Source organism: Calypte anna, chromosome 2 (genome assembly GCF_003957555.1).
Source record: "Calypte anna isolate BGI_N300 chromosome 2, bCalAnn1_v1.p, whole genome shotgun sequence".
NCBI classification, from domain to species: domain Eukaryota; kingdom Metazoa; phylum Chordata; class Aves; order Apodiformes; family Trochilidae; genus Calypte; species Calypte anna.
Genome location: NC_044245.1, coordinates 17,241,630 through 17,267,851, shown reverse-complemented (window position 1 = coordinate 17,267,851; position 26,222 = coordinate 17,241,630). Strand labels below are relative to the sequence as shown.

The 26,222-nt window shown below is 38.5% G+C and overlaps 1 protein-coding gene across 2 annotated transcripts in view; it reads left to right on the top strand.

Moving 5' to 3' along the window:
- Window positions 1-26,222, top strand: part of APBB1IP (amyloid beta precursor protein binding family B member 1 interacting protein) — a 56,365-nt gene that overhangs the window by 4,519 nt on the left and 25,624 nt on the right. Inside the window, exons 2-7 of one of the 2 annotated variants that reach the window (XM_030445206.1) lie at window positions 9,003-9,074; window positions 11,408-11,495; window positions 13,139-13,428; window positions 15,349-15,426; window positions 17,310-17,469; window positions 19,502-19,623. In XM_030445206.1, the coding sequence (XP_030301066.1) occupies window positions 9,003-9,074; window positions 11,408-11,495; window positions 13,139-13,428; window positions 15,349-15,426; window positions 17,310-17,469; window positions 19,502-19,623 (810 nt within the window). Of the gene's footprint in view, window positions 1-9,002; window positions 9,075-11,407; window positions 11,496-13,138; window positions 13,429-15,348; window positions 15,427-17,309; window positions 17,470-19,501; window positions 19,624-26,222 lie in introns of those variants that run through there. The other variant, XM_030445207.1, reaches the window with a different exon arrangement.

Below are 26,222 nucleotides of genomic sequence, written 5' to 3'. Positions count from 1 at the left end.
TCTTCCTTCATCTTAGCATGAGAACCTTTTGCTACCCCCTCTTCTAGCCTTGAGTAACTTGTTCCTGACATACCATGGGTAAGCTTTTAGGTAGTCTCTTGTTCTTTGCAGGCTTTCCTAACTGAACCTCTGGGACCATTCAGTAGTCTTACAGTCCCACCTTGCCCTTACAACAGGACCCACAGCTGCTTCTCCCAAACACCACTCCCAGCGAGTGGAATAAAGAAGAGCATGTGCTTGGAACAATGGATGGGGAAGGAGAAGGGGAGTCTGGGGAGCATAGAGGTGATGGATGTTGAGGCAAAGCCATCTGAAGGACAGGGTCCCATGTTGGTATACTCTTTCTCTCACCAATGGAAAATGAAGTGCTTAAATATATTTAACTGAAAGAGATGGTGGTATACATGTGCTCAGTTGGTATACTCATGCATGGGAGTTGCTGTGATGGTTAAATTATTATTATAATCTTGGCAAAACAAGGGTAAAATACAACTGCTGTTGTTGTTAAAGTGAAGCAGTGTATCTTTCAGGTCTTTTGGACTAAAAAATCTTCCAAATTAATTCCTAACTGCAGATTTTTTTCTGTAATAGAAGTGACTTCCCTGGATTTCCAAACCAGCAAGAAAGAGAACAAGCTTGCTAGAGGTTTAGTTGTATAAATGGCATAGGTACTGTTTCTGTGAAACAGAAGAAACATCTGAGAGTTCGGGCTGCTCTTATCTAAATGGGTTTGTGCTTACCTCTGCTTGGATAATTCTGGAGTTAACTTAAGTGCCTTTAGTCTTTCTAGAGTCTAGAGTCATTATGAGCCACTTGATCCAAGATAACAAGGCAACTGGAGTCAAAAGAAGTTTCACGGTGTTTGTAAAAATACATCTGGAGCAATCAGGGCTGTGGTTTATGTCACAGTCACCTGAAGATGCCCTAGTGTGCCAGGTTAACATTAGAAAAGGATTCTCTCATACAGTTATATTTATCTGCTGTTTTAATTTTAATCCAAAGCCAAATGTGACTTACTTTTAAATTAGGAAGGACACTTTACAATTGTATCAGTTTTCCTGAAGCTCCTAGTGTTTTAGTGTCTTGCTCTTATTCCATCATGAGCAACATTACCACATGCCACACCCATCCCTGAGATAAATATGCAATGCAATTGCAGTTGCAGCTAGGGATAAACGTATAGTCACTGACATACCAGATTTCCCAGAAGAATGAGTAAGAAACTGCTTTCAAAGTTATCTTCATGTGCAAGTTTTTTCTTGGAAAATTACATAAATTCGAAGTAAGTGTAGTGTTGGAAGCAGTCTAATTGCTTTTGATCCATCCTTTTCACAATATGAGTTAATATTAATAACTGAACCTCTGGGACCATTCAGTAGTCTTGCAGTCCCACCTTACCTTAAGAACAGGACCCACAGAGGTTCTGTTAATTATAACAGAAGAGAGTCACAAAGCCATGTTACATAGGTAAGAAAGAGACAAGTGAATGTGCTAACTGCCAAATCTGATTGATACTTTGAAAGCTTGGGGACAGCTACCATTTCTACTTCATCACTTCAAAACTTAAGTTTCCTATCTTAGTACTCCTAGAATTAGTAAATAATTGAATTATTCTTGTAGGATGAATTCTGCATAGATAGATGTTCTTTTTAATGCTACTTAATAAAAATTGACCTAAACATCTGTTAGGGACATTTTACTAGGCACAACGGAATAGATGATTAAGGAAAGTCCATGCTGCCTGCCTTAAGTATGTAGGAGACATTTGAGTAGTCAGAGTTCTTTTTGACACCTACTGTAAAATCATTGTTAGAAACCTGTTAGAAACCTGCAGTCAGTTTGACCAGCAAGTTGTCTCCAGCAGTGACTAGCATCTCACATGCATCAGAAAGAGGTACAAGAGATCCTGTGCCAGAAGGTGTGGTATAACCTGTCTATCATGAAAGCTTTACTCTGATTCTAAACAGGTGGAGCTTTTGTTTGGGGTCTTGAAATATGAGGTTCAGCATCCTTGCCTGAAACTGTGTGAAACAATAGCACTTCTGCCTATGACTGCTTGTGGAGAAAAGCAGCTCCTCAGTTACTAACTCACAACTTTTGATGATGAATTTCGTAACTACACTGTGCACATGTTCCTGGAGCAGTTGTGTAGGCTTCCAGTTTCATTGATTTTGTGTTATAAGCCAGGAAGAAATGATGCATCAATAGCTTTCTTTTAGGTTTCAATGCATATTTTTTTTTATCATAATACTTGCACACCTATGTTTCCTATGACAGGCAGTTATCCTCTTTTCAGCTTTGCATTTTTTGCTGGGGCTTCTGTAACTTTCATCATGCTTCCCTAGATTTGTTTTGGTTTTTTGTTTTTTGCATTGATATGGGATGATCTACTGCCATAGCTAAGGGTGAATCTCTGATTTGAATTATTTAATCACTGTGCTACTGGCAGGTCTCTCTAAAATGTAAAGATTTTTTAAATTCCACACCAGAAGGTATTTAAGGAAGTTACAGTGCTGGTAGTAGTCATCTGGGTAGTTGAACAACTGGTTTTCATTTTGATTGACTTGGTACTCTGACACACACTGTAGTGCAGGGACTATGAGGTGAAGGTGTGCTTTTCATCTTTATGTGTGACTTGTAAAAATATAATGTATTTTTATCCTTGCTATTTGCATATGTAACACTTTAAGAATAAGAACAATGCTTTGAAGTTAAAGAATGTTTCTGTAACTGTTCACCAGATCATGAAGCAGACTGGTTCCTAATGCTGTTTGTGGCATGAATCTGCTATATGCCTTTGTTCTAATGATACCATGTTGTTCCTCATTCCTTTTTTGTCTGTAGCCCTTAGGTTGATTGAACTGTATCAGACCTCCTGAGACCGATTTGCAGAGGTGGTAATCTCCTGTGTGATGCAGTTGGTGTTTCCTGTTCTGTATTGCACAAGGGGTCTGAGCTTGTTTTCAGATTGCAAGTGCAGAAGCGTTGTCACCACGTGACTTAAACCACTCTTCCTGTTGAAAGGAACTGGCTTTTGGCAATTCTCAGAGCTATCAGATGCTAACAGTTTAAATTCTGCTTAGTATATTACTTTGTCTGGGGTTTTTGGGTTGGTTTTTTTTTTTGAGCTGCACCATATGATCACCTTGTCAACTTTCATGATATTTTCTAATATGTTCTTTTTCACGAAGGGTCAATTTTGTGTCATTGTTTTACTACTCATTCTGTTAGCTTCCTGCCAAATGATGATGATTCTGTCAAACAATTCCATTTTGAGCAAATAACAATTTTGGTTTTATTATTCTTAAAAAAATAAAGTTGTTTTATTATTCTCTCTAATATTTTAACACAGGTATGCAACCATGCAGAAATCCTATCCTGATTTGAATTCCACAGCTCCAATTATAGACCAGGAAAGGCAGTGCCCCCTCCATCTGTCAGTCCATAATGCTAAATGTGTGCACCTTGAGACTGAGTGCAAGGGCCTCCTTGCCATTCTTACATCTAAACATTCTCATTCCTTGTTTTATTTTGGTGCCCTTGAATACTGCACCATCCCCATGGGAAAACCATTTGCTGTCAGCAAAGTATTACTAGCACAAGTTGGACTAGAGAATGTTTTTCATCCATCTTTGTAGGCTGGCTTGCTTTCTGTGCATTTGCCAAATTTCTCTGGTGTTAGAAGTGAGAGAACTTATTTCCAGCTTCTAGCCCATAGCTTAAAAAATGTAGAAATTTGCATCTCAGTTTCAAAATAAGGGTAAGTACGGAGCACATATTTAGAAAAATGGAAGAAGTTTTGTGTGGATCTGTGCACAGCTTTGTGTTGTCATCCAGGGCAGCAGGGATGGTTCTTAGGAAAAGGAAATGGCTGGAGGCCCCTTCGCAGCGGCATCTGAGGGGCTGCAAGTAGGTCTTTGGGAATGGCCATGAGGAGTGTAGTGGAGAAAAGACAGGTATTATAAAAGTCAGATACTAACAGGAGAAGAGAAATAGGAACAAATATACACAGACCAAATTTTTTTCATTGGGTAAGCTGAAATTCAAAGATGGTACAAGTACAAAGAGTACAATTAAATACAAAGCATTTGTTATTCATGGCTCATAATTTAGACTTAAATTATTTTTTATCAGCATATAGGCTGATGAAGCTGTAATTCAGAAGGTAAAAAAATAGGTCTAGAAGGTTTAGGCAACTTCTGGTAAATGGTAGGTCAATAAATATATTGATGAATCAATATTAATGTACTAAATAAGCCTGTGAGATTTTAATATGCATAAACTGAATAGTCAGACTTGGTGGTTAGAATAGCAAACAGAATGGAAAATGCCTCAACCCCTGAGATATACAGAATGAGAAATGTTGGAATTCTGGTTTTTGTTGGTGGTTGGTTGGGTTTTGTTTGTTTGTTTGGTTTGTTTTTTGTTTTTTGTTTTGTTTTTTTAAGGGTTTTCATGAGAGCTCAGTGAAAATTTGAGAATTTGAAATCTCAGGGGAAATAAAAAGACCTGGTATATGCTTGGTGTAACTTCAGGAAGTGATCTAGAAGACAAATTTTTTAATCAATCACTTTAAAAATTGGTTAGGTTTCTAAGATACACCTACCCATAAGCCCCTCTTTAGTATGTTTGATCTTGACAACCACAATTTCCTCTTTTTATTTTAATTCTAATTTTTTTCTCTGCCTAAAATCTTACATCATGGGAAACTTTGTGTAAAAGTATTGCCTTTTTTTTTCCTTTTCATGTAGTTAATAGTGATTTAAAGAGGTACCAATGTTAGTACTCTATATATATAAAAACCTGATAGAAAATTTGCTGTTTAGTGTATAGATGAGGACTGAGTATGAAACTCAGTGTTGTTCTTGAGCCTTTGGTAAATCTCCCCTTTTTGTTAATAATAGTTCATAGACATCTGCAGGTTTCACTTTGAGTTTCTGTCTTGAATAAATTCAAGTTTTTTTATTGAAGTTGAAATAATTTGCTTGTCCAAAATTAAGCAACATCTTCCTTAAATGGAATAGTTCCCAAATGTGTATATTGCTTTGTGTGTTTGTTTCTGCTGTGGCAATCATATGAAAGAAATGTAAATGGTTGTGGAGAGGAATCAAAGAGGAGGAGAATGGATGGACATTCTTTTGCAGTTCCACGTTTTGGGGACTGGCTAATATTATCTTTTGCTTTTCTGGGAGTTCTCATATCAGTTAAAGAGAACAGTAAGTGTGTTTTAGCATAAAAATATTTTCGGGGTATTTGGTAATTATAAGGTTAATTTTGTCTCCCTAAGCCAAATTGGTAGAAATTCAAGAGAAATAAAAAGATATTAATAGGGGCAATGGCTTTGTGACAAGGTGGCTTTATCAGCCTGGTGATCATGATGGATATCTGTTCAGTGAAAGGGACATTGACGTATTTCCTTCTCAAAATATATGTTGAGGTCTTCTCCTCCCACCTGCCTAAGGTCAAATAACCCCCTACTATTAAATGTCATTTATTTTAATTGACAAGAAAAAGTCACCAGTGACTAACTCAGCTCCATTTTACTGTGGAAATTTTTACTGAATTCTTTGCACACTATTTTTTCAAGTGAACCAAATGTTTCTGAAGATTCAGAAAATCATATAATCACAAAGAAAGAAGCTCTAAATTTACTAGAACCTGCAAAAATCCCATAATTTAATAGAAATATTTTATAATCCCAAACTCAGTTTTCATACCCTTTATTTGCTAACTACTTTAAGAGGGTTCTTAGGTTTGGATTTTTTCCCTTTTTTTTTTTTCTTACTCTTCCTCCTGAGAGTCTTCTGGTTATAACCCAAGAGTAATTTTTTTAGCCAGTTTTATAGTTTCTGAGAAATACAGAAAAACAGGACTGTAGTTTATCAGAAGAACCAATATGAAGACTTTTGCCTCAAAGTAGATCTAGTTATTATTTTAAAAAATATACAAAACCATGCAAATGGCTTGAGCTGATAAGATTCCTCCAGCAGATATTTTGTTCCCCTAAATCAGAAAACAGGAAAACATAAAATTATTCAGTATTATTTAAGCAATTATGAGATATTTGTCAATATGAACTGCAGTTCCATTTGTTGTTTTTTTTTCCACATAACAATTCTGACTTCACTCTGCCTGATCAAGTAAGTTGCCATTTTTTATTATCCCTTTTAGGAAAATCTGTTCTCCAAGTAGAAGGTGTGAAGGAAACTACAGAGCTGTTGATTCAAGTAAATTAATCAAGATTCAGTAATCATTTGCCCAACCAGTATACTACTGAATCTACAGAAACAAAATTTTATATAGAAAGCTCTGTATGATGACTATGGTACATACAAAGTGGGTGAGCCATCCAGTGTGGGTTTGTCAGCTGGAAATGAGGTGAATGACTTGAGCTCTCCATTCACTCAGTCATGTGTGATTTTTGTTCCCAGTTACATGGGCATAGCATTACCCTCATCCATGCCAACCACATCCTATTAAAGTGTCTTTGACAGCATCCAGTTCCCAAATCTTTAATTCTTTGATTTCCAGGACCTCAGAGAACTGTGAAAATTCGAAGTCCAGTTCCCACTTGCCTGTGCCTTGTTTAGTTACACTAGCTACAAAAAAAAAAAAAAAAAAAAAAAAAAAGTCTAAAGCAGGTAGAATATGCCTTGAGCCTGCCTGATGAAGGCTGTACATGTCTACTCCCAATGAGTTCTGGTGCTGGGGGTAACACAGGTGGTAAGAGGACAAGTGGAAATTAGGCCAGTCTAGTTTATGTAGATGCCAGAAAGACCAAGTCCAGAGGAGGCAGAGCAGCTCAGTTTGCTCCAATATTAATTATCTTATTAAAGACATGCTATGAAATGATTCTGAAACAACAGATACTGACTTCAGTGGTTCTGTGCCCTTTATAATTTAACTATGGAGTAGTTCCTTAACTCAAAATACTCTATTAAAGGGAAAGCATTAAGAATGAAGAACAGGATACTTGCTCGTCTTTTTAAGCAGTTTTTGTAGTCATTAGAGTTGTTTCTGTCTTCAGCTGATTGCTTTTTTTGTATCAGATTGGTCCCCATTGTGTAGGGTGCTGTGGTGGGTTGACCTTGGCTGTCCCCCAGGTGCCCAGCAAGCCACACTATAACTCCTCCTCAGCAGAACAGGAGGAGAAAATATGATGTAAAAGCTCATGGATTGAGATAAAGGCAATTATCTACAATTACCATTGAACAAAACAGGCTCAACATAGGGAAATCAATTTAATTTAATGCCAATTAATAAAACAGTGGGATAATAAGAAATGAGAACAAAAGGAAAAACATCTTCACCCTTCTTCCCAGCCCCAGCTTTACTCCTAATTCTTCTACCTCTTCCCCTCAAGAAGCACAGGGGAATGGGACTTGGGGATTGTGGCCAACTCATAACACTTTGTCTCTGCTGCTTCTTCCTCCTCATGCTTTCCTGCTCCAGTGTGGGGACCCTCCCTTGGGATGCAGTCCATCATGAACTTCTCCAACATGGGACGTTCCCACAGGCTGTAGTGCTTCAAGAACGGCTCCAGCATGAGTCCCTTCCACAGTCTGCAGTCCTTCAGGAACAGACTGCTTCAGTGAGGGTCCCCAGAGGGGTCACAGGTCCTGCCAGAAAACCTGCTCTGTGTGGGCTCCTCTCCATAGGCTGCAGTTCCATAGGCAGCCACCTCCAGTATGGACACACCATGGCCCACAAATTCCACCTGCTCTAGGATGGAATCCTCCATGGGCTGCAGTGGATGTCTCCTCTGACATGATCTTCCAGGGAAACAACCTGCTTCACTATGGGCTTCACCGTGGGCTGCAGGGGAATCTCTGCTCCAGCACCTGAAGCACCTCCTACCCCTCCTTTCTTCACTGACCTTGGTGTCTGCAGGGCTTTTTTCTCTCACACTTTCTCACACAGCTTGTGTGCAGCAATTTTTATCCTCTCTTAAATGTGTTGTTGCAGCAGTGTCACCAGCATTGCTGATGGACTCGGCTTTGGCCAGCACCAAGTCTGTCTTGGACTCAGCTGGAACTATTGTTTCTCCCTGACATGGGGTGGGGGCATATCCTGGTGTCTTCTCACAGAATCTGCCCCTGCACCCTGCTGCCAAAGCTGTGCCACATAAACCCAATACAATTGCACACAAACCCAGTGAATCAGTAGGACTACTTACATGTTTAAAGTTTGACCTTAGTTTTAACCCTTGTGTTATGCGTACCTGAGCTCTCAATACCTTGCATTGAGTCTATTAAAAAAAAAAAATATATATATATAGTTCTTGTCTCTGGAAGTGTTCCATGTCAGACACCACTACTCTAGCTGCAGAGGAATAAATTTGTGAGAAAGAGGATTATTACAGAAGATGTATCTCCCCAGTTTGTGTGATGCTGTCCTCACTCCTCTTGCACAAAGAGCCACCATTTACTGTCATGCAGCATGTACCCACTTTCTGTATCTCAGTGCTCTCTCTCAGGTATCTTGAGGTCAGGTAAGACTGCACTTCTTCCAGTCAACATATATTTGGAAAAAAATCGGGGGAAATATTGAGACACATACCTAATCATAACCAAGTCTTGCCCTACATAACACCTAATAAACTTGTGTTGTATGAGGCATATAAGCCAAAGAGACAAAGCTCAGGAACTTCTTAACCTCAGACTTTGTTTTCATCTTTGTTTCTCACTAGTTGTATTTCTTTGGTGCTTAAGATAAAACCGTGGTTTGTTGACTTCCTATGGAATGTACATAATACAAGGAGGTGGTTGGAACTCCTAATGTCTGTGGAGCCCAAATATGTTTTTAAGCATATATGGGATTGAGATTCTGACTTGTTAATAATTATTTTTAAACTATGGAAGAGATGTTTGCAAGTCATGAGCAGATGTTTTGAAGTTAATTGGGAATGCAATATAAAAGAATGTTGCATATCCTGGTTTTGGCATTGCTGGGCTTGAAATAACTCCTCAAGTGTGGATTTTTTTTTAATTTTTTTTTTCCAGATGGAGATTCCATGTGATGACATAGATGAAATGTTCAGCAATTTACTTGGGGAGATGGATATGCTAACCCAGGTAAATAATTCTTTTTTTCCATCAAGATTAGAAAATTAGAAAAAGTATCTATCATTGAGAGAAAAGAAGAAACTTTTCTACATTTCTCCTGTACCTAAACTCTGAATAAATACAGACATGTTGTTTTAAAAAAACTTCCATCAAATTTATCTGCTTGAGATTTAAAACAACTGAAGAATAAGGTATTATCAATGCAGGCTAGATTGTTAGAGAACAAACTGCTTATGACAGGCATGTTCTTCTATTTCTATGTACTTAATTTTAAACTATTTCTTTTTAGCATTTTGATTGTTTTATCTTTAATTTCTCTTTGCATATACTTCTTTTTTTTCCCTGCACTTTTCTGGCCTCTATGAGATTAGTAATGAGAGCATTTCCTTTATACTCTTACAGTCCATTTCACCAATATATTTTGTGCCCTCCTTTTTTCTCTTTTTTTTCTCTTGGACACTAAAATCTCATGTGTTTCATTTCTCCCTCTTCCCCTATTTATGCCATGTCTGTTTTTATCATAGTGAGTGTTAACATAAAAGCAGTGTTCACTGCTTTGGTTTCCAGTCCTGTATAACTTCAGAAGAAACTAACACATTCTGGTTGGGAAATAGGTGAAAAGGGCTGCTAAGAAAAACATTTGCATTAATTTTACTCGAAAATGTCTGTCACTTTCAGGCAGCTCTAAGAAATGTAAATACCACTGGTATGTATTGGGTATGAGCAGCAATGGACAAACATCTCACAGGGACGTATAAACAGGGATATAGCTTGTAGAATATAAGAGGTAATCCTTCCATTCTGCTCAGCATTTGTAAGACTTCAACAGGGGAACAGTGTCCTTTGAAGAAAAGGAAGGTTGACTGAAGAAAATCCAGAGGAAAGCAATGGGAATCATGGAAAGGAAAAGAAACATAGCCTGCCAGAAAAGATTGTAGGGGAGGTTGTTTAGTCTAGAGAAGAGGAGATTGATAAAAATCTTAAAATACATCAAAGACAGCATCTTAGCAGAAAGAAATAATGGTTCCTCATGTCCATGGAGAGTAGGGCAACAGGTAATGATCTTCAGCTGCAGCAAAGAAGTTTAGGTTGAGTATCACAGGAAAGGTTTGATGGCTGGATTTGTGGTTTTGATAGTGAAATAGTGGAACAGATTGCCAGAGGTGATATGGAATTTATCTAATAGGAAGGAAGAATTTAAAACCAGGTATAACTGCCCTGCCTTAGGACACATGTATGGTTCTTCCCATAAATTCCTTCCAGTCTTATCTACAGTGTTTGCTTATTAGAGCTATTACCTTTTTCACTGTGGAAGGAAGAATTTATCTTTTTCCTGTCTCCATTATATACACTTCTAACTTGTGAAGCAATGGTACTTTCCTCACCAACAAGCCACAAAGTAGGAATTCTATTATAAAGTATGCAGATTTCCAGTTTATATTGCAAACAGCAGCATGTTTTTTTGTTTGTTGTACTGGAATGGGTTTTTTCTGCAAGCAACATGAGAAAGCAAAGGCTAGGTGACCTTTATATTAGTAAATAAAACAAATGGCACTGTGTAAGTCAAATGTGTACACACTAAACTCTTTCAAGACTGTCTTCCTGCCCTCCTTCAGAAAAAAACAACCAAAACCTAAACATTCACCTGGCTTTATCCACTGTCTCTGGGAGGAACAGCTGTAGCCTCCTCTGTTCTCCACACCACGCCCTGGGGTTGCCTGACAGGGGTTGCGGTTGGAGTGGGTCAGCCTGGTATTGAGAAACACACAAAACATAAACACTTGGTATGATTGTGAGACAGTGTTTGAACCCTTGTCCTGGCTCTGTTTAGTTTACCAGTCTAGGCACAATCTCAGAAACTAGTGTGTGTCATTCTCTTCCTTGAAGAGTCTATTTCATTAGACAAATCATCACTCTACAACTACCTGAAAGGAGGTTGGAGCCAGGTGGGGGTCAGTCTCTTTTCCCAGGCAACTCTCAGCAAGACAAGAGGGCACGGTCTCAAGTTGTGCCGGGGGAGGTTTAGGTTGGATATTAGAAAGAACTTCTTTATGGAGAGGGTGATCAGGCATTGGAATGGGCTGCCCAGGGAAGCAGTGGATTCTCCATCCCTGGAGATATTTAAAAAGAGACTGGATGTGGCACTCAGTGCCATGGTCTAGTAACTGCAGTGGTAGTGGTTCAAGGGTTGGACTTGGTGATCTCTGAGGTCCCTTCCAACCCAGCCAATTCTATGTTTCTATGATTCTATGAAATTCAGGTAATTGTTTTACCAGTCCTAATGTCTGTAATAATTATTATGTCATCAGATACCCTTTTTTTTTTTTCTTCTACCTTAACAGAGTTTAGGAGTGGAGACGGTACAACCTCCATCCCCCAAAGTGTCCAACAATGAATTTAGCTTTACAGTTGGCTTTAAAGATTTAAGTGGTAAGTAGCTGAGTGGACTCTTTCAGGCTTTTTATGCTTATTTTAAAAACCTCACAGCAACAAATGAGAAAAAAAGCTTCAAACACCCTTGATAATAAAACAAACCAAAAAAACCCCAAACTTATTTTTCTGGAGAGGGAGGTATATTTGTGTGTCTAAATTTAGTAAACTTCAAAGGGGACAACTTATTTTTAAAGGGACATTGATCAGTCTTATATAGGAGCCAGACATTTTAATATGTCTCAGTATAGTGGAAAACAACACTGAGAAATCTCCCCAAATTGCTTTCTAAAATGCAACCTGTTTACATAAGGATTTAATCTAACAGGAGACAAAGTTCCTCAGCATGAGGTCAAACCTGCATAAGCATTTTTTTCCAGCGGAAGTACCAGTTTCAGCAGCTTCTGCTTTGCATTGCTCATTCTCATTCTGGCTTGCACTGTCACTTTTGCGTATACAGTTGCTTGTTAAGGCTGTGATTTTGTCCCAGGATCAGTTCACTATTAAGCTGCCTAATGCCTCTACCAGCAAAGTTGGCAGAGGTACGTAAATAGAAAGGATCATAAGCCAACTTTCCCACTGAAAAGAAAAGCTTATGAAAATACTCCTAACATAACGGATAAAGCAGAGTAAACTGTGACACTCTAGTGCTGTGTTCACACACAGTATGATGAATGATCTGCTCTTTGTTGGACTGTATTAGTATCTAGTTCAGCATTCTCCATCCCTTTTCAAAATTCCACTGAAAGCTCTCCCCATTTGTGACCATTTTTTTAAACTAGTCTCTTCAAAGAGATTTAAACCACTGAATCTGTTGTTCCTTAAAGAGCCCTTCTCTTCTAGAATGCTAAATCATCCTGTTATTCCACAGGATCTCATATATGGCTAGTTCAAAAAAGAAATTGTATATAAAGTTCCAGTAAAGGATTTTATACTCTGACAGAAGACACAAAATGAAAGTTATAGCATTTCTATCTGGTTAATAAGGTGCTTTTGAAAATGAGACTTCTTTGTTTGTTTGCCTAAAGGATCCTCAAAGCCTTGCATGTTATGGGAGGTATATCACAGACGTTGATTGCACAATTACTGATGGACTATAAATGATACCATACAATTTTGTGTCTCTTAAAACTTTCTGATTCTGCTTCATGCTGATTTTAGAGTCGTACAATAGTAGTAATATATGAATTTATTCCTGATCTTGGCCTCAGTTACACTGCTTGTTATGCACTATATCAAAATTTGCTAAGCATTTATGCATGCACTTAGTATAAATAGACTAGTAGGAGTTAATGGAATTTCTTCCATCCATATCAGTAAGCATGTGCCCAGAAATCTAGCTGGATCAAGGCCAGGTTTCATAACATCATGAGGGCCTCAGGCTGTATAACTGAAAGTGAAGTTCTCTGTCCTGTTTATTTTTATTCATAGAGTTCCTTGTGCTCTGAACTTCAGTATGACCAGATTAATTGATATTCCTAAAACACATTTAATTTCTTGAACCCATGTAAAATGTTATTTCCTTTCCCATAACCCTTCTATCTTACAGTAACCATGCCTTCTGTCATTTAATCTCCTTTGAACTGGGAACATATTGTTTTGCATTACATCCACTCTGACACATTTTGTGGTTTTCTTTACAGAATCCCTAAATGCCCTGGAGGACAAAGACTTGGATGCTTTAATGGCTGATCTTGTAGCAGACATAAATGATGTTGAACAGAGAACTTTACAAGCCCAGAAAAGTTCTGGCAACCGGCAAAGTACAGTCACTCAGCCTTCAAGAGGCTTGGATAGTGACATTTATTCTAAAGCAAGTCCTTATGTTACCATTACCAGACCACTTGTGGATGACTTGCCTGCTGCACCTCCAGACCCTGATTCAGGCCTTCCACCACCACCACCACCACCTCCTCCTGAGCCACTCACCCAGGTAAGCCTGGTTGGAAAATTGTTCTAAGCATTCGAAGTTCTTATAATTTTACACGTGGTATTTGGCATTGGAACAACAATGGATAACCCAGGTAGAAACATCTTGAGAAGTTTCTGCAATGATGAAACATATGAACTACAGAATGAGAGTTTTCTTTGATTTTGGGCTCAGCAGTTTCTGCCTCTTCCTTCACCTATTGCCCATTCCTTCACCTTTCTAATCATCATTTTGATATCCTGAAACAGGCATAAATCATTGCAAACTGTTTTACTGTAATGGAAAACTTGTCACTGAATTTTTTTATTAAGCTCTGATCAGCTAATACCTTCTCATAGAGAACTTGGCCTTGGCATGTGTGAAAATCATTGCCAAAAATCTGACCATATTGTGAAGATGTTTCATCATTGCAGCATGTACTATGATGAGCTGTGTATGCTTTACTCCTGACCTAACTTATCTCTTGCAACAGGAAAAGCTGTTCAGTTGTATAAAACTCAACATTGGTTAGGAGGCTGGGTTCAAGGCTGCTGCATTTTCTATGACATTATCTGGATGATTTACATGCTTCTATTTGAAGATCCAGAAAATGTGATGATGATTCTGTGGGAGGGAAAAAAATCTTTTAGCATGTCAAAGTATTTCTTTAACAGTGCTAAAATTTTGCCTCTGATAGCTTATTTACTTTGCATAATTTCCTTTTTCTAAATTAAGACAGGCAAAAGTTATAAAAACACGAAGGCTCTCAGGTGAGGTCTGTATTGCACAGATCTGTACAGTGTATGAACTGTTCAATATGGGTACCATGCAGGTGAAGCCTGCTTTATGTCTGCCTAAAACTCTCAGCAGAAACCCTGCCTGCACCACAATCAGCTGCTTTGATTAAGATGCTTTCCCTACCTCCTGGAGAGAGATGTTTTGAGAGAGTCAGGAGAGGGCTGTAGTGTGAGAAACTGTGCTCTTCCCTCTGTAGAACAGTCAGCCTTACTGCAAAAGGCACTTTGCCCAGCAGCTTGTGTTCAACTACATAAGCTATTTTTGTATTCTTAAGGTTAAGCATCTCTTAGCTGTAGTACTGTGAATTTCCATACATGTAGAGAGAAAAAAAAAAAAAAAAAAAAAGACATTTTTCAACTGATTTCCTGGTACATATAGTGGAGAATTCAACAACAGTAAACATGCTTGAAGGCATCTCTGTCAGGCTGCACACCTCATTTCTATGTCTGACATCCTAAAGGATCCTAGTACCTAGGGGAAGCAGTGATAAAACAAAAGATGCTCACTTCAGCCAGAGGAATGTTAGTCAGGAGTACTTAAGTTATTGTTGAACATGCCTCAAAGCTTGGGATGAATAAGATAACTTTTTAAGCTCATTTTTTCCTAGGATTCTATGACATCTCTCTAAGAAGGAAGTGGTGGCAATGCTTAGTTAGGCCTAGTTTCTTGCAAGTGCATCTCCCATGAAAAATCCTGGATTTCTTAGTTTAAAGACTACTAAAATTATGACTTTGGGGTAGAAAATGGAGACTGAAGATAACACAGAAAAATTTTGTGTGGAAGCAGAGCAGGAGCTTTCTCTCACAGTCACTGCCTGAAGTTGGGCATGCCTGTGAGTACTGTAGCAAAAAATCCTATAGATGGAAACACAGAGGAGTGCAGTTTTCTAACATTCCTGTAGTATTTGATATCATGGAAGAGCTGCATGACTGGGCAAGAAAAGGAAGTGCTTGACTTGTAAATCAGAGCTTTTGCTGGAGCATATTTATTCAAGGAAAGCTGAGGATTCCCTGTAACAATGAAGTTTCCCATGACAAGCCTTATGTTCTGGATATAAATAATAAGATTAAATAATATCTGTCAAGTAAACATAAATTGTTGGCCGTACTTAACAAGAAGTATACCAAGTATCTTGTGTCTTTTCAGGAAGAGCAAGAGGCACGGGCTAAAGCTGAGAAGATTAGACTTGCATTGGAGAAACTGAAGGAAGCAAAAATTAAAAAGGTGATCCTTAAAATAGTGAAATGCTACTATAAGAGCTGCCAGCTAAGTAATTATTATCATTCTTTTCAGTATTAGACTTCTTACTAAAATCACTAGGTTTTTGTCATATTTGGTCTGTAACTTGAGACATCTGTCTGGATGAAGTCTCTGGGAGAATGGTACCCCTGAGGAATTTATTTTTAGGAGGACTTGGAAGGCTCTGCCTCTATTTTTTTCCAGTGTTAGGGGAAAGCTCTCTGTGTCTCTCCAGTGTCTGCACAGTGCTACAGTGTCATGTAATTCTGTCTACTGACCCTAAGCTAGTATTCTAGCAGAACTCAACGGAAGAAGCAGATGTTCAGTAACTCTGAAAAAATGGATGTGAATGAAATACAATCATGACCTTTCAGTCTTAATTCAGACAGGAGAGAGGAAGTGCTGGAGATTGGAGACTGCTGGGCTTCCAAGAAGAATTGGGGTAAACTTGGGGTAGCCTACACTTGAGATGGTTCCCACGGAACACTTAATGTCTATGTAAAAATACTACTTCTGAGAGAGTGTGTTGGTAGGATTTTGCTAGTGTAGTCTTTGTAAAGCTCTTTAACTTATACTTATGACTACTCTTTTTTCACCTTTTTTTCCTCTAAATGTTAGCAATTCTTATTTGGGAGAAAAAATTTCCTTTCAAGACTTTTTTTTTTCTAATTTTTCCCCTACTCTGAATATTTTGAACTATGGTGTAGAAGTAAGTTTTAATCTTTTTATGGCTATGTCACTAAAATAAAATTACCATGTCATTTTTTAATTCTAAATTGGCTAAATAATAGTCAAGAAAACTGGTCTTCTCTCTTTTACTGAAAGCAAAGAGAAGAAGCCAGGGAGGGCAATGAAAAGCAAACTCAGAGCCCTGGACATCAGGAGAGCAGACTTTGACCTTAAAGATCTGCTTTAAAGAGTCTCATGGGATAAGGCACTGGAGGAAAGATGGGCCTAAGAAAGCTGGTTAATATTGAAGGATCACCTCCTCCAAGCTCAAGACAGTCCCATCCCAGTGAATGAAGGGCCACAAAGATGTTTAAGCTACTGGAACATCTCTCCTATGAGGAAAGACAGAGACAGCTTATTATGCATACATTTTAAAATAAGGAGCTGTTTAAACAAGTCTATTTGGAGAAGTCCTCCCAAGTCACCAGTTTAGTTCCAGTTCCCACATACAGATCCTGTAGACAATATTTCTTCTGTTCTCAATACTAATGGAACATTTTACGTACTTTCCTTATAATGGATTTGCAGTTCTTTATCACATTTTATGTATGTCAGCATTGTCTTGCATTATTCCTCTTTGGAAAAGGGCATACTGTTTCTTGTTTAACAAATATCTCACAATATGAAAAAATAGTCTCTTAGGTTAATTTACTCCATATAAGTAACTCACCTGTGTGCTTATTTATGGCTGTTGTACTACTGCCCATCTTAGTACAATCTGATTTCAGGTCAGTGTGTTGGCATGGCAAGATTCTTTCCACATTTCTAGATTGCATTGGGGATGCTCTGTCCTTTTGTACTTGGCTTCACTATCAAGCATTTTCCTTAACTGCACATCTAGTAGATGTGGAGAAGAGATTAACTTCTGAGCTTTCTCCATAGCAGTTTCACCTTTTGTAAGTCAAGCACTTAGGAAATTGATCAAGGTTCAATTTCCTTGTTTGAGAAAAGGTCTTTATTTTGGTGGCAATATAATGTGAGAGCTTCCAAGCTGGTTTATTCCCTCAGCTCAGTGTGGGACAAGGGTACCTTTGAATCAGAAATGACCTTCAGCCTTAATCTTTCTTATCTGTATTAGCAGATTCAGACCTTTTACTTGCTTCTGAAATTAATTGACTCCTCTGTGACTCTGTACTCAGCTTGTTGTCAAGGTGCACATGTACGATAACAGCACAAAGTCACTGATGGTGGACGAGCGTCAGGTGGCACGGGATGTTATAAACAATCTCTGTGAGAAAACTCATTGCAACTGCAGTGTTGACTGGTGCCTGTATGAAATGTATCCAGAACTGCAAATTGGTAAGTGGCATAGTGAGAGAACATATAGCAAATAGATAGAGTGGGTCTATGCTATTGGTAACCTTGAAGAGATAATTAATAACATTTCTCCTGCCCGTGTGTTCACCAGAGCTGGAACATCACAGTCTCTAAGCTGAGGGATGCTGTGGGAATGTTCTTGGGCCTTTCTTGCTGTAGAAATGAGCCTTTCATTCACCCATACTGTGAGCTGCAGAGAGATCCTTGCCCAATGCCATTTCCATTATTCAGTTTTACACAGAGTGAAGGGGCCATGTGAATTTCACTGTGTTTGCCAAGGCAGTGACAGACTCACACTCCAGTACTCAATTCTGCTCTTTGAAGAGAGGATGCAGTGCTGAAGCGCTGTCAGCAACATATTGGCCAAATGTTGTCATTAAACAAGGCTGTCTGAGAAGCATTTCAATTATTTCTAATGCTTTTCACTTGTGACACTGATTTTCTTAGGTGTAGTTGTGAGCAGGGTATGAATCTTTGATGAGGCTACAGTTCTGCTGGTGGTACCTTATGCTTTAGGAAATAACTAAATTGGCCTTCAGGTCCCTAAGAGACAACTGCACAAAACTTACTTATTGTTTGGTGCAACTTAATAAGTTTTGTTTCAGAAAGGCATCAAGGCCTGATTAAGAATGGAGTATTCTCTAATTGTGAGTTATTTTATCATCTTTTTATTGTCCAGGCTGCAAAGGTATTCACATCAAAAGGAAAAGGAAAATTGCCACAACTTTCTTCCAGGATCACACTTGACCTAGAAAAATGGGAAACTGTCAACCTTTAGCATTCTCCATTTACTGACTTCCAGCAGAGATGTAAAAATGCATAAAGAAATTTTGCACTTTTAAAAAGCTCCAGGAATAAACATCCTGATAAACTAAAACAAAGAAATATAAAAATAGCTGAAAAAGCCTAACTGCTCATGAGCAAGGAGGAAAACTAACCTCATCTGGGAAATTCAATTCATTCACAATATTTAATTTTGATGGGACATACTGAACCCTGGAAAAAATAACAAGGCATGTTAAGGAAAGCCTACAAAACATGTGCTCTGTTATCTCCTTTATACTAGGCCAACTTAGGCCACTGAAAGATGTGATCACCACAGACCACTGAAATGGGAGTTGAGGTGTTCCCGGGGAAGTGCCAAAATCATACTGAAAACTGGAGCTGGGTAAATTCCCTGCCCCAGTATTGAACTTGTAGAATAATGCCATTTGGATCCTTCCAAAATTACCTGTCAAATTATACTCGAATTGTTTTCATTCTAAAGGAGGTTGGTTGATGCTCAGCTACTCTATCCTAGTGAAACCACAGGAGATGGGAGTTAGCTAACCTCAGCATACTCTGTGGCTTTCTGGGGGGATGATCTGGGTTCAGAAAAGCTCAGAAGAGGAGAGAACTGACTCTTAGGTCTCCCACATCTCTGGGTGAGGTTTGTAACTACAGAGATGCTGGGCAAAACAGTTTATCATCAGTTCTCTGTCCATCTCCCTTTTTCCTCTGTTTTGCTCTTTCTGTATTTAAAAAGGGTTGTTTGAATCAAAACATTTTGTTTTCCATACATGGAATTCTTCTTGCTGACATAAGTAAAAAGACACAGAAATAAGGTTTTGCTATTTTTTTCAGTTCAATAGCCAAAGTGAATATATGACTCCCCAGTCATACTGCAAACCTTGGAGCATAAGCAAACAAAATCAGAAAGCTGTTGTAAGACATTGGTGTAACCATCTACTCGTAGTGAGCCACTCTTTCCATCCTTTGCAGTCTTTGTGCAAAAGCAGAGATTTGCAGAAATCCAGGAACATGCCATAGCTACACAAGGCATCTTCCATAGATGATTTGGCCTTCCATATATGACACTAGGTGGTTTTGCTCTCTTCTGTGCCATGGATAAGAGTGCTGGGCTGTCCAGCTCTGAATGTCTCAGATAATTATGTTCTTACAAAGGAATTTTTGCAGCCTCAGGAGAGGGGAGAGAGAATTTCAGTGTCTTATATTACCTTTTCTATCTCTCCAGAAAGGTTTTTTGAAGACCATGAAAATGTTGTTAAAGTTTTATCAGACTGGACACGAGACACTGAGAATAAGATTCTGTTTTTGGAAAAAAGTGAAAAATATGCTTTATTTAAAAATCCTCAGGTAAGTTAATGTGGTGGTTGGATAAGACTCTAAAATCATGTCATTTAGTCTGTATGCTGCCTTAATAATTTGCTTTCAGCTCTGTTAGTTCAGAATTAGAGAAAAGAAAACTTGTGCTTTCAACCAAAAAAATTCCTGGAATATCAAATGCAAGGATTTGAAAATTAGTGCTTTCTGTTCTTTTCTGATACTAAAGTCCCATCTGCAGTGGTAAAAAATGGAGCATCTCATTCTCCACTGGTGAAAGCTCTTGCTTAGGCACAGCTCTCAGAACTGAAGTGAGATGGCAGAGTTGTCAAAACTTGGATTGTGTCATTACTACAGTAAGACACTGTTTCAACTGATGAAAATCAACATTTTCTTGAAGATCCAGTTTTTTCCAGCTGTATGTGAAACTTCGTAGAAAATATGCTGAGTAATACAGAGAGCTTATCTGAATTCCATTTAGACTTTGGAGAAGAAATGGGTGAACAGTAACCTAGACACACTAACTCTGTAGGGTCTACACACTGAAATGCATCAAATTATTCAGAATAGGTGTAAATACAAATTATTATAGTGATATGTGGTCAAAACCCTATTTAAAACCACCTGAACACATACATCCAGTAGATTCTGGGGCGCTAGATTTTTCCCCTTGTCAGTGGCTTGTTAGCTTTCTGAGCACCTGGTTTGTTCCTGAGAGCAGCAACAGAAAAACTGAGCAGTTCGGCTTTGCTGAAAAAAAATGAGTCAAATATGTAATTTGGCAGCAAATCTCACCGAGATGCTCATTAGGAAATTTGTTATGTTTTGGGGTTGGTTTTTTTGTTTGTTTGTTTGTTTGTCTGTTTTTCTTTTTTTTAAATAAGCCAGTGTTTAAAATTAGATCTGTGGAGAGGAAGTTTCCTTCATTCTAAAGTATCCACAGTCAGGGAAAGGAAATTTACCCTGTGGTATACGTAGATTGATGTTGATTTTTAAAATTAAACAGTGAAGCCAAGTTTGGAAGTAAAACATGCATGATAACTCAGGATGTCATACTTTCCAAGGCCCATAAGTATACCTATCTGTAGAGGTCCAATCGTACATTTCATTTGTACACTACTAAGTGTTATTTGGGAAAGTGGCTTAGGGCAAGACTGTGAAGCTCCCGTGGGAAGTAAATTTTTGATGAAGATTGTGGGCACTTTGATTGATTGATTGCACTTCAGAAATAAACATGACCTAAACCAAAACCAGAATATGAGTGTAGCTCTTCCTGAGACGTGTCTTGGGACATGCTGAGCAGACATCTGGACATGTCTGCATCCCTTGAGCTTGAGTCTCTCTGAGATCTCACATTTTTTTACCTTGCAGATTTTTTTCTGGAAAAACAAAAAGGCAAATTCCAAATGTGGCCAGGTGTCTACAATATATTTTTTGACAAATTAGTGATATAAAATTTTCACTACAGGGATTTGAAGCAATTAAATGCTTTTTAAAATCTTATTATAAAGATGTCCAGATGTATCACTAAAACAAGTGGACCTCTAGAGAAAGTCTATAAGCTGTGCTAATGTTAATTGTTTCTTTCTGTGAACTAGTTATGTACATGGTATAGATTAAACAACAATTAATGAAATGTGTTTCATTTTCTAAGAAGGAACCGAAGTTTTGAAAGGGAAGATTTATCTTCTATTTGTGTTCTATTAACATGCTGCTTAGCTAATGCCAGTTTATCATTCTTGTCATGCAGTACTCTCTTGGTATTTTTTCTGCAACTTTTTTCTGAAAACAGTTTTTTAAAGTATTTGAAATACATTTTAGAAAAAGCATCTGCAAAATCCTCAGGCGTTCCCCTCTTCACACTTTTGCCCTTTCCTCAATGTAACATAATTTAGCCTGGTAGGAATTCACAGGAAATGACTGTTCCATGAATGGCACCAGTGATTCATGTACAGAAATGGAGCATCACAAGTCTCTGACTGCAGAGTGAAATGAAAATACGTATTGGTACATGTGCAAATAAAGAAAACCTTTACAAATGAAAGGTGATGCTTTGTCATGCAGTTGAGTGATGCTGTGCTTGACACTTGAAAGGAAAGGTTGTCAGATCTCAACACTTCTTTTCAAAAAGCTCAAAAAATAACTCTCAGCTAAAAGAGACTCTAGAAAAAGGGAAATTGTAGAAAATGCTTTGGTTCATTTAAACAGGATTATCTGTAAGGGGCAGGTGGATTAAAACTTCTGACTGTAAATGCTGGGAATGGTCTTAGAACACTATTTGATCTTTGCTTACACACATTTTGATTTCCTGTGTTTCTCTTCTGCTGATAAAAGCAGACAGGATAAATTAAAATAGTGCAGGTGACACCACATGTATATGGTGGTTGTTAATTATTGTTATTAGTAGTAGGAGGAGTAGTTTTATTATTATTGTTGTTTTTATTATTAGTGGTGGGTTTATTATGATTTTGGAAAGTTTTAATGAAAATTTATTATAATTTGTTCATAATTCATAATCTTCAAGGCATGAAAAGTCAGCTCTAGTAATTCCTTCCACCTATAGAATCAAGTAAACAGAGTTGAAAATCAGAATTTCAAGGCTTCAGAAGAGCTTTGCCTTGAGCTTCATATATTTATTTCCTTATGCAATCTACAGAGCAATTGTAGATATCTTCTAATATTTTTAATGGGCATTGCTTAGGTGACACATCATGATACAAATTGTGGTTATGCCCATGTTCTTTTATTTTTCTGCACAAACTATGCTGCATTTAGCATGAAGTTGCAATGGACTCAAATGAGATGTGAGCTGGCCAGGTCTTGCCTCATTCCAGGTGCAGTCTGGATGAGGATAAACAGGCAGCTCATTTCACAGATAAGATGGTCATGAGTATGGAGCATCTGCCTTGTTTGCTGCATGCAGTCTGATCTGTGCAGTTGCCAGCCTTGTAGATGTTCTGGAAAATCAGTTTCAATAGCTTTAAAGCAAAAATGCAACCTACTTAGAAGGCAAATCAGAGGTAGGTTTCTACCTTGAACACCTGTATTGTGTGTATATACTAAGTAGCTGCTGCATTCCAGCTTGGATGGGGCTATGTATGAAAAGAAGATTAAAGCTATGAGGGAGATGCTGTTTCATTTAGAAAATTCTATCTTTTACAATATAAAGACATGGAACACTGATCAGAGAGTTTGGCAGTGCAGTAGTTAAGGCTGCAGTTTACTCCATGATCCAAGTTTGGTTTGTTTACTTGAGGAGGTGTTCTTTGAAACTATTGAAAATGAGGGATATACAGGGGAGAGAGATGCAGCCACAGTTTTTTTACCTGCCTTTCCATACAAAAGGAGATGACTCTGTCCCTTAGTGGAAAGGTTGCATGCATAGACTAGTGGTACTTTACAGTACAGAACACAAAATTAAATAAAGCCTGCATAAAGTCTTAGCAGGATTTTTTTTCTGTCCATATGAACCTTCCTGCTAATGTAAACCCATAGATGGGTCATCAGATAGTTTCACTGCTGTCTTGTGTAAGCACAGGGGGAAATTCTGGCAGAATGTCTCTTCAGAATGTCATAGCTGGGTAGCAGTACGTGATGAAACTGCTACTGGCTCTACATTAGTCTGAGTCAAGCAGGATGATGGTAGAGTGACTGGCATTTTGTCAGCTTCAGCTGGTCTAGGATGTGTTAGCATGGAATAATTCAGCAAAATCACTTGACTGCTCCTCTCTGCAGCAAATAACCAAAACAGTATGAATAAAGCAAACTCAGGGACAAAGTGTGCCAGCATACTTTGGTTTGTTAAAATAACCCTCTCTGTTTGCTTTCTTCTGTTACCAGCCTAAGAGGCTGAACCTATCCCATTCTGGATTCTCTCTATCAAGAGAAAGACATTGTCTTTTGCATATAAAAAACAGTTAATTCTCAAATCTGTAGGCATATGCAGAGAGTTGCCCTGTAGCCACATCTTGTCCCACTAATGACCTGCTATACTGGACCAAACGTGCTTTTCCCAGTGGTGTCCTCAGACAGGAAAGAGCTTGGCTTTTATCATGACCTTTGGCTACTGGACTTGGAATGACCTCTTGTGGACACATGTGGTTTGCCTCCTGTAGGATAAATGTGTTTCAGATAAAAATAGGAGACCACACAGTGATAAAACAAGTACAGTCTGCTTCCCAGGTTTTTAGCCAGTGTCAGTAAGTATCATGTACGTCTAGATCTGAGGGCAGAGACATAAAGCAGGGAATCTGCAATAAATGAAAAGTGTGTTAGCAGGTGAAGGATGAGCATGTACATCTGGTTTAGGTGGCAGAGCCCTATCGAGAAAGCTGTGTTGCTAGAGACCCAACATGGATATAATTTCAAACTTTCTTTCTTTACCATTGATTATGTCAGTATGGGGTGGTCTGTGTTTCTGCTAAATAGATGCCAGATGCCTGAATGTGAATCACTTGTAATCAGAGGAACTTTGTTTTCTTATTATCTGTTTGCTTGACTGCTGACTGAGCCAGATGAATACTCTCCCCATCAGTAGCAAAGCTGATGAGCCAAGCCTTGTTGAGACAATGATAAGGTCTATTTACCTTGATAAATCTTCGTTGTGTATTTTAGGGGTTATACTCTGTCTTTATAATGAACTGAAGAAGAAAAGGACTTAAAGCTTGCATGTCCCTCTGCTTTCCAAATCCATCCCAAAAACCAGAGGCCCGACACAACCTAAGAGTAGCCTCTGAGATTTTCTTTTCATTAGAGCAAAAGTGAGTGTGCCAACATCAAGCCAGCAGTGCTGTGATAGTGCTCCCTGTAAAGAGCTGTTGCACATGTACAGAGGACTTGGCTGCATCTGCTCAGAACAGTTGTGGGGTTTTTCCCACTGTGTTGAGTGGAGTATTGTCATACAGTCAGACCTAATGGGTTTGGGCTGCATAGGCAGGAATCACTGTACAGGTTGTTCTGAGGACATACTTTTAAGCAGGTTTTATTTTGACACACTTTGGGTTTTTTCCTCTATGAATACTGTGTTCAGATGTAGCCTCAAAGCTGTTGTTCTTAGCATAACTTCATCCATGGATTGAAAATGTGCCCAGGTAGTCTGGGCCAGCTATATGTTACTGCATATCCTGAAGAACACTGCCGTATTTCCTAGCTTAATTGTCTATTGTATTGAATGTTCATGTTTCTTTTCTTATGTTCATACCACAGAAATGGCATTGGCATAGGCCAAATTGCAGGTGGCTGTGTTTCTGATTTCCCCTGACTGTCCTGATGTGAACTTCTAAGAAAGCAGTTTTTTAAAGAACTGGGTTTGAGATCATCCCCTCTTCCTCTTCCTCTTCTTCTCCTGGTGGCCCTCCAAACACCATCTGTTGGAGGCTTTTGTTCTGGGAGACAGTTGTTCACAACCCTAATTGAAAAAGAGATGTGGTTGTGTGGAAGAACAGGGTTTCACTTCAGATAAGCCTCATTGCTGTAAACATGGTATGCTGGCAGGACAGATTTGCTGCTTATTTCTCTCTTTCTTATACTGTAGCATGAGCATATTCCTTCATTTACACTTCACTTTTCTTTTGGTAATGTTTTTGTTTATGTTACAGCTTAGTTGTTGTGGAGTTCTAGACATGTAAATTGACACATTCTCACAGTCTTGGGATATGAAAAAATTGAGAGGGATGAAAAGTCAGATAAACAACAGAACTGCTGAAAAAAATAAGAGTAATTTTTAAGTGGCTAGCTTTCAAAATTTGTCCATTTTTAAAGATTTTTGTCTATTTCCTAGAAAATGGTGTTTGGTTTATGTCCTTTGTTCTGCAAACTTAGCTTTTTTGAGTAATTCTAGGGAAATCAGTATGTCTTTCCCATGCATCAAGTATTTTCCAAGCCCTATCTACTCACATGTACTTTTGTTTAGAAAATTGTAAAACACAAGAACTTTGAGTGTCATCACTGTTCTGTCCTCAAGCCCATGTCTCCAAATGCTACTTGATGCATGGCATAGATCCTTGTCCTACTTGCTTCCTCCATGCCCAGATTCCTGCCTTGCTGTCTGCAGGCAGCCAGGCTCTGCTGCCTGGATGAGCAAAGCTGCTGCACGGGCTCCAGCACACAAGTCCAAGCTCCTGAGCTACCTTCCCACTGCCTGGGCTTGCACATAAGTCTAAGTGCTGCCCTTCTGTCCATCTGTACAGTGTAGATGGATACAAAATTGGTTTTGCTGTTTATCAGAGGGTGAGTTTATTTTTACAGGTAACAGTGTGCATGAGGTGCTGTGCATCCTTGTTTGCAGGGGTAGACAGGCACTGAGTCCTTGGAGGGCAGCTGCAGATTGATAGACCTCTGTCACAGAAGAGGAGGGTCATTTCAAACTGTAGACTTTTATTTCAGTAGACTAGAGCACATGTGCCAAGATACCATGGTGATCCTGTCTTCTGAGCTCTTCTGGATTATTGAATACCTCCTCAATTGCATCATGATGCTTTGCACAGCATAAGCAATGGTTTAAAAGTAGAAAGCAGTAACATTCAATAAAGGCATTGGCATATAAGCACTTTTGTTATTTTTCATTATTTTATTATTAAAAATTAAGAGTGGCAGATATGAAGCATGCAAAGTAGGCTGTTAGGAAAAATACC